Source organism: Prionailurus viverrinus, chromosome B1 (genome assembly GCF_022837055.1).
Source record: "Prionailurus viverrinus isolate Anna chromosome B1, UM_Priviv_1.0, whole genome shotgun sequence".
Taxonomy (NCBI): Eukaryota; Metazoa; Chordata; class Mammalia; order Carnivora; family Felidae; genus Prionailurus; species Prionailurus viverrinus.
In genome coordinates, this window is record NC_062564.1 from 106907605 (window position 1) to 106917093 (window position 9489).

The 9489-nt window shown below is 36.1% G+C and overlaps 1 protein-coding gene across 1 annotated transcript; it reads left to right on the top strand.

Annotated features, from left to right (window-relative positions):
• Positions 1-1086: 1086 nt before the first annotated feature.
• TRAM1L1 (translocation associated membrane protein 1 like 1) lies at positions 1087-3004 on the top strand. The gene has a single exon (XM_047856429.1). It carries the CDS (start codon positions 1199-1201, stop codon positions 2309-2311), a length of 1113 nt encoding a protein of 370 aa, XP_047712385.1. The 5' UTR covers positions 1087-1198; the 3' UTR covers positions 2312-3004.
• Positions 3005-9489: the final 6485 nt, after the last annotated feature.

Genomic DNA, 9489 nt, shown 5'->3' on the forward strand with positions numbered 1-9489 from the left:
TATTCCAAACTTCAAACTTTAACTATCAGTAATGATAATGTCTCATGGGACCCAGAAGAAACAAGAAAATGCTGTGGATTCCAAGAGAAACTTGAAGACCGACAAGAAATTTGAATTGAGCAAGGCATTAGCATTTAAAAAAATGAGCTGTTTTTCAAACGTGTATTTTAGCAAATTTATATACAACAATCATAAAAAATGAAAAATGAGGTTCTTATCTGCTAGAGTAGGTAAAATCAGTTTGGGGCTTTACAGCCAAAATACTTTCCTATGAACTGATAAATAGCTCTCTCCTTCCAACCATCACTCCACCTTTAAAATTATAATAAATACAATTAATGCCACAATTGTTATTGCTAACAAGGGAGTTATTTTTTAGTATGGTTTGTTGTTGCTGTAATAAAATACTTCCACGAGTGAATGATTTACAGTAATAGGTAAACTATTATGTACAATATTATTATGTACAATAGGTATATTATCATGCACAATACAGTACAATAGTCAAGAGCACATGCTGTCTCTGGATCCAGACTGGATTCAATTACTGGTTCTGATATTTACCAGCTGTGTGATCTTAGGCATCTCACCTAACCTCACTGGACTTCAGTTTCCCATCTGTAAAAAATAATAATAATAATAATTTTTAAAAAATGATTATCACCCCGTATTTACCTCATTGGGTTTTCCTGAAATGATACATTTATAAATATAAGCGAAGTGCTTAGAACAGCACCTGGTAAATGCTAAGCACTAGGAGAGTTTGCTTCTATCATTATTACTATTATGCTGTTTTCATAATCATCCTGATGAAGAACAACCAGAGTGCTGCCCTGCTTTGTCATGACTACTAAGGAAGATGCCATTGGAAAATAATTCAGGAGCCTCTCGACGGCGGCAGTGGCTATCAAGAGGCGACGATCAACGTGCGAGATCAACGCTCGCAACCCCGGGCCTGACGCCGGGCAGGGGCGCGGCGCTCGATTTCCTTTCCTGCCTCCGCCGTCCCCCTGGTGCGCATGCTCAGTCCTGCTCGGCCCTTGCCTTTGATTTATTTCTTTCTGGGCGGCCGCGGCGACCCGGGACCGGCTCAGGGATGGGAAGTGAAGCCCCCGGAGCTGCGGCAGCGGCGGCGCTGTGAGGAGCAGCCAGGGGGAGGCAGCTGCGGCTCGTCGGTGAGTATCTGGGAGGCGCTACCATGGCGTTTCGTAAGAAGAGCACCAAGAACCCCCCAGTCCTGAGCCACGAATTCATCCTGCAGAATCATGCGGACCTCGTCGCCTGTGTGGGGATGTTCTTCGTGCTGGGGCTTATGTTCGAGGGAACAGCAGAAGCGTCTATCGTTTTTATTACTCTTCAGCACAGCGTTACCTTCCCTGCAGCAGAAGACCGAGCCACAGAATCAAAGTTCCTTTACTATTACGGCATCAAAGACCTGGCCACGGTTTTCTTTTACATGCTAGTGGCAATCATCATTCACGCCACAATTCAGGAGTATGTGTTGGATAAAATTAACAGGCGAATGCAGTTCCCCAAACCGAAACAAAGCAAATTTAATGAATCTGGTCAGTTCAGTGTATTCTACCTTGTCTCTTGTATTTGGGGCACATTCATTCTAATTTCTGAAAACTGTCTGGCAGACCCAACTCTCTTATGGAGGGCTCATCCCCATAATATGATGACATTTCAGATGAAGTTTTTCTACATATCACAGTTGGCTTACTGGTTTCATGCCTTCCCCGAACTCTATTTCCAGAGAACCAAAAAGCAAGATATCCCTCGTCAACTTGTCTACATTGGCCTTCACCTCTTTCACATCGCTGGAGCTTACCTCTTGTACTTGAACCATCTAGGACTCGTTCTCTTGATGATGCATTATTTCGTGGAATTACTTTCCCACATTTGTGACCTGTTTTATTTTAGCGATGAAAAGTATCAGAAAGAGGTTTCTCTATGGGCAATTGTGTTTATTTTGGGTCGACTTGTGACTTTAATTGTTTCTGTACTGACTGTTGGCTTTCACCTGGCCGGAGGGCAGAATCGGAATCCGGATGGCATTACTGGGAACGTAAACGTGTTGGCAGCTAAAATTGCTGTTCTGTCCTCCAGTTGCACTATCCAGGCATACATAACATGGAATTTATTTAATGTTCAACTTCAGAGGTGGATGGAGGAAGATGCTACTCTTCAGGCCCCAAGTGTGAAGAAGAAACGGACCAAAGGGAGGTCTTCTAGAAAAGGGACAGAAAATGGTGTGGCAGCTTCACACAGAGTAGACTCTCCCCATAAAAAGAAAGAGAAATCTTCATAATGAATTGCAAGCTAATCGGTTATGGTCCCCAAAGAAGTCTGCTCTTTACTACAAGATACCTTTCTGTGCTAGAGATTTTTCTCTTCTTCAAAATAGTTTGTGCTGTCTTTGGTTTCTGATATTGTACTGTGTAACGTATTTTTTTAAAGGAATTTGAGGAAAGGATGATCATCATGAGTGGAAAAAATTTTGATATAGATTAAGCGACTCATCATCAAATGGTTCAGGGATCACCACCATAATTTGTTTAGTTCCCTTTGAACATTTTCCTAATGATGTGTAGCTATAACTACAAAATTCCGCATATCAGCGGCACAATTTCTGGCTCCTGCTAATCTTTTATAACATTAGCAAGGTGGTCTGTTATAGCAATGTCGTATTTTTTAAAGTTCTCTTTTAGGATAAAGTAGAAATATTATGAAGGTGGAATTCCACTTTGTTATAATTTCAGTATCCTCTAACTCTTACAATTTTTTTTATTTCTATTTTTGTTTTTATTTTTATTTTTTTAGAACTTACAACTGGAGAAAAAATTTGTAAAGCCACCAAAATAATGATGCGTTTTATAGGTAGTGGTTGTTAGTGTTACATCGCCCTTAAAAATAAAAAAAAAATACTAATGGGGAATGTGTGAAGATTTATTACCATATATTAAATCAAAATATCTTGAATTAATATAAAAGTATTACTGAAGAGGTAAAAACATTTTTGTCCATTGTAAACACTTGTAAACTAGAAATGAAAAAAAATTAAATATTTACTGTAAAAGGAAATCAGACTTAGCTTTTTTTTGCTATGTTTATTAAAAATTATTCCTAATGAGGCTTGTTATAAGTTTGGTATCCACAGCATCTTGGAAAAATATTGTTTAACCTGTAAATCATTTTGAAAACCAATGCTTACTTGATTTATATCTATAAAAAGAGTGGATAATTCCGTGTGGAAAACACAACACATTAAGTAACTTACAAATTAGGGGGATATATAGTCTTATGAAAGGTTTTTCAAAAATAATGTTATAACGATAGTGCTGTTTCCATCTTTAATTGGGAAATGTTCATCTGTATGAGCCTTATTTTGGATATGTGTGTATACTAAAGTGTATGTGTATATGTAGATATATAGGTAGTATCTTTACCAAAGCCAATAGAAAGAATGGGGTGTAGTGGGTATTTATTTTATTTATTGCCTTGTCTTAACCTTCATTTTAACCACCATAATGTGAGTGTTTATACTTTTCTTAGGAGACAATGTTTAAAAACTATGCTAGAATAGGGCCATATATATATATATATATATATATATATATATATTTAATGTTTTAATGTTTGTTTATTTTTGAGAGAGAGAGAGAGAGAGAGAGAGAGAGAGTGAGTGGGGGAGGGAGGGCAGAGAGAGGGAGACCCAGAATCTGTGGCAGGCTCCAAGCTTTGAGCTGTCAGTACAGAGCCTGATGCAGGGCTCTGAGATCGTGACCTGAGCCCAAGTGGGACACTCAACCCACTGAGCCACCCAGGAGCCCCAGGACTGTATATTTTCTGTTTCTCTCTGTTTTCCCCCACAATGTCTCTCATCTCTCTGCTTTTGATAGCCTTCTGTTGTGGGTAATTCAGCTTTAATAATTATGGGGGTCCTTGAAAATTAAACTTACTATACTTGTATTACAGAGGAAAGACAGGGGAGCCACTCTTGGCCAATCTTTCTTTTATGTTTGGTTTGAGAAGTGCATAACAAAGCAATATTGTTTCTTTTTAGGCTATAGAATCCATTGTCCTACTTTTCCCCCTCAATTGCCTAATGCTCTCTTGTTAGTAGCACATGCCTTGAGACCCAAATTACAATAACTCCACTTTAACCAACCATTGTGCAATTGTAAAACAAAGATCTTCGGCTTCTGTCTAGAGTGGTCTTTCTCGCTTCCCTTACTTGGAAAGAATTCTAGCCTGTTATTGAAACCCCACTCCTGGTAACAAATTTCTTATCCATTATATACTCATCTGAAAATAAGTGCAGGACTGACTTAAACTGGTAAATGATTACAAGAAAATCGTTATCTTATGTGACTAACAATGCCAAGAGTTAAACTGGGTTTGATGTTAAATATGATTAAGACCCAGATGAATTTCCCTGGGATTCTCTTGACTTTATCCCTCTCAGATTAACTTTCTGCTTGGTAGCAAATGACTACAGCTATTCTAGACTTCATATCTGCACACTACATGGTAGAGAGTAAGAGAGAAAACCAGATTTCTGGAATTCAGAATACCGAGAGTTACCTTTAGTGAACGCATTTAGATAAAGGGGTATACTGGATTGATTGGTCAAGTGAGGTTATATGCTTCACCTGTGGAAAAAGGCACAACAAATTTCTTGTAAAATATGGGTTCACGAAAGGCAGCAAGGTTACTGAAAGAGAAAAGGGGAAAGATATCATGTACATCTCAACTATTCGTAAAAATTAAATAAGAGTTGCCAGAATATAAATGTATGCCAAATATATGATGAAAGCAATGTTACAAATGACATTCTGCAATACAAATTGTTAAGTCCCTCATTAATAGTACACTCCAAAAAAACCATGCTATAATATATCTCATTGTGACAATTTGGTTCTGTCAAAATGGACCATGTGGAAACAAAATTTCCATTATGATTATGCCAAATATTATTAAAGCAGGCATTTATTAACCCTATGAAAACTCAACTAATCACCAAAAGTTGCAAAAATCATAAAAGTATGTGTGATATTTGAATTTAGAGATTCTGTTCTGATTTATTGGCCTCAGTGATTGCCAAACTTTATTCCTTAAATAAGTTTACAAGAATAGATTTACTAGGATGGATTTAAAGTGAATTTTCTTTACAAAAAATATTCTATCATTTCGCTAAAATTGTATCCCATTTTTCTTAAACAGTGTAAATGTGTTTCTCGACATACATATTTGTAAAAGACAAGCAAGTTTTAGGTCCTATTATTTTCCTGGGGTCAGTATAATTCTCCATTTCTTTTCAATAAAAATAAACGATAACCTTGTTTTCCTCATTTACTCTCATAAGTATTTGTTCACCTGTAGAGGAAATGTATAGCCAGTAGTGTATTAACCTGGAATCGATTCAAGAAGATTATTTACAACATAATTTTAAAGCTTTCTTGAAGACAGGATATATTCTGATATTATTTTAATTTGGAAAAACAAGGGAAAAATTTTAAATTCTCAATTAGACTAAATGAGAATCCTTTATATAAACTAATAAAAGACTACTGATGATTTATACTAGAAATGACATTGGAGCAGTTCCTACGAGGAAGTGCTTTCAGAGAAAAGATGGTTGAGAATGTGGCATATGGAGCAGCCTAGGATTTGGGTACTCGTATTATGGCAGAGGATGCCAGTTGGGCTCTCTGTTGGGAGCCCAAATCATTGTAATCTGGAGATAGAAGGGTGGCTTGGAGGGCAGGAGAGGGTAAACATTATGAGTGGGTATATGGAGGTAATTGAGATTTAATATCAGATCAGATTTCCAGAGAATTCACAAATACTCCCATCGCTGAATTTCTCTGGAAATAGAAGAGTTTTTGTTTTTGTTTTTTTCACTGCTATCTTTCAAACAAACCCATATCCTAGAGGAACTATCCACACTGAATAAAATAGTAGTACCTACAAATTCCTATCAACTATGTAGAAAATTATTCTAAATCCATCATACAAAAAAAAATCACACAATCCCAAATATTAGAATTTTCCTCATGATTCCACAGTCATGTGACTGTCTAAATTTTAACATTTAAATCCCTATAAACAAACCTTTTTAAATCCCTGCACCACTGCTGGAAGTTTTAAGTATTCAATAAATGTGAAATAAGTCAAAAGTTGGGATATTGCCCAAGGTGATTCACCTGCTTCTTGCTCAATCCTGGCAGGTGCCATCACTGTGTTTGGGGCTATGGCATTGGGTCATGAATCTATTTTTTGTTTTTTTGTTTGTTTGTTTGTTTTACAATTTGAAAAATACATTGATGTACAAACTGACCAATAGAGGATATTTACCTAATTTAAGAAATGAAAGTGGAATGTGACATGTGGTTAAAGTTTTGCTTGGTTTAAAAATGAACAGTTAAATTAACATCACAGTAACAATATACTAGCATTGCTGTTAAGAGATGTGGCTACTCAATAATTCAGGCAAAATATCTATTTTATTTATTTACTTTTTTTTTCTTTAAGTAAGCTCCATGCCCAATATGGGGTTTGAACTCACAACCAGGGAGTAAGAGTTGCATGCTCTACCTGCTAAGCCAGCCAGGCACCCCAGATAAAAAATCTGTTTTAAATAAAGGGGAAGTGAATATCCCAAATTAAAGGTAAAAATTCCTCAGTTTCAACACCACCAGCACAATTTAACAAATCAAGTCATGTCAGTGCCTAGAATCTCATGATGTGAGAAAACATGAGAAAGCAGAACATTCCTAGTGCCCAGTAGAGATTTCACCTAAGCCATCACAGACTTGCATACCACCATAGAGTTCATATTCCCACCTCTTGCTGGCCTTATTCTTTCATTAATATAAAAAAGCTGTCCCTTAAATGAACCAATAAATACAAAGTTGCCAACAAAAATATTAAAATATACTTTGTAAATTTTAATACTTTTTAAAAAGATGTTTCCAGTTGTATTGATATAAATTCAGCCAAAGAAAGGTAATAATATGATTATAAATAATGGTCAACAAAAGAAATCAGAGTTGTCCTTGCTGTGGTCCTTAGAGCTGTGTGAGCTTTGGAAAACGCCTAAGTATTCTAAGTCCTGGATGGCATGTCACTAAAATGACAAAGATGTTTATCTCAAAAAGCTGCTATGAAGATTAAAAATATATGTCTATACACTGTCATAAACTGTGTGTGCATAGACTGATTCATATAACCTATATATATAAACACTTAATGGTCTCATTTAACATATACATATGTGCATTTATGCATACATATATATGCATGTATGCACACACATAAGTAGATATTTCCCCCTATACATTTTCTTGTTTAATTTTTAATAGACTTTACTTTTTAGAGAAGTTTTAGTTTCATAGCAAAATTGAGCAGATAATACAGAGTCCCATATAACTATTAATTCCCTCCCCCACACAACTTTCTCCATTATTAACATAGCCCCTGAATTAGTATCATACATAATAGTTGCGTTGTCTAAAAGTCCTCTGAGCTCAATCCATTCATCCTCTCCCCTATTCATTTTTAAACACTATATAAATGTACGGCATTGAGTTTTCCCCTGTCTTAGCAGGAGGAATTGGGAAAGTATGGTGATAGTTCAAGTATAGCAATAGCTCCCTCTGTATCTAGTTGATATTTTATAAGGACTATTTTCCTGAATGTATGATTTATTGTTGACTAAATAATGCACGTTACAAATACACATATTACTATATTTAAAACAAGTAGAACTGTCTTCTGAGTAAATGCACTTATTTTCAAGAGTTACTAAATTCATAGTAACTATTAACTATTTTTCCTACATAAATGACAAAATACAAATTATATCATGTGACAACTTTTGAGATATATATATATATATATATATATATATACTTTTGAGAGAGAGAGAGAGAGAGAGAGTGTGTATGTATGTATGTGCACGAATGGGAGAGGGGCTGAGGGAGTGGGAGAGAGAGCATCCCAAGCAGGCACTGGGCAGTCAGTACAGAGCCCCACACAGGGCTCCATCTCACTATTATGAGATCATGACCTCAGCCAAAATCAAGCGTTGGATGCTTAACTGACCGAGCCACCCAGGTGCCCAAGATATACAATAATTCTGAAGATAGATCTTTATACATATTTGAAAACATTGGTCTAGGTAAATTACAGTACCAATAAAAACTCAGTTCTTATGTATTCAAAATTACATTTCAGACTGAGTAAATTATCTAAGCATTTACATAGGAAAATTCACGAGAGCATCAACAACCATTTCAGTAGTTATGAGTACTAAACAACAAGCTCTTTGGTACCAAGTAGTATACATTTTTCATCATTGCATTTTCATTAACTGTCTCTAAGTATCTCTTAGATAGTAGTTCTCAGATTTTGGTGAAGTCAATTGAAATAAACTTTTATCTCATAATTGAAACAAATAAGCACACCAAACTTAATATAACATTCCTTTGCTGTCTTTTCTAATATTGACTTCCTTTCCCTTTTACACCCTTTTGCAGTTTTAAGTATTACTTGATTTATTGCCTGTCTCCTATGCCAGTTTGAGATCTGGGGTCATGAGTCTTTAAATCACTAAGGTAAAGTTAGCATCTACTACACTGGATGCACACAATAAAAATGTGTAGTCTGACAATGTACTTGATTTGTGGCAGAGTATACATTATTTATTGGCCTACACATAGCTTACAAAAACGAACATATGTAAACAAATAATTTGTTCTTCAGCCACATAAATGAAAACCATGGTTCCAAATATGAGACATTTCTTTAGAAATGGCTGAAAGTCATGTGTCATACTAATGGTGTTTGTGATTTGCCAAAGTCTGAAACTTGAATGCTTTTTCTAAGAATTAAGCTAGTATTGCTTCTAAATGTGAAGCTACTGTTAAAACTTTCAGTATACGGATCAGTGTGCCATTTTTAATGCACACGTGAGTAAAAGCATTGCCACATCCTCAAAAGCTCTTTTGTAATGATGAAGAACGAGGATAACAAAGCTATTTGAAAAGATGAAAGGGGCTCCTGGGTGGCTCAGTCAGTTAAGCCTCCCTCTTGATTTCAACTCAGGTCAGGATCTCACAGTATGTGAGATGGAAGTCCTTGTAGGTGCTCTGCACTGGCTGCCTGGAGCCTGCTTGGGATTCTCTCCCTCCATCTCTCTTTGCACCTCCCCCCCACACACTCATTCTCCCTCTTCCTCTCTCTCTGTCAAAATACTTTAAAAAAGAAACAGCTGCCTACAACACACACATATAAGCAGATGTACACATTGTCTTGCCTTTATGCTATATTATTGCATTATAGTAGATATTAGATTTTCCCATTACAACCATTAAAATCCAAGCAGAGGTAGTAATGTAAAATATTTTCAAGGATGCCATTAGTAGATCCTTGTCCGTCTTTTCAATATGTGTTGTTCTAACTTAGATAAGTTTTTTTTTTCTC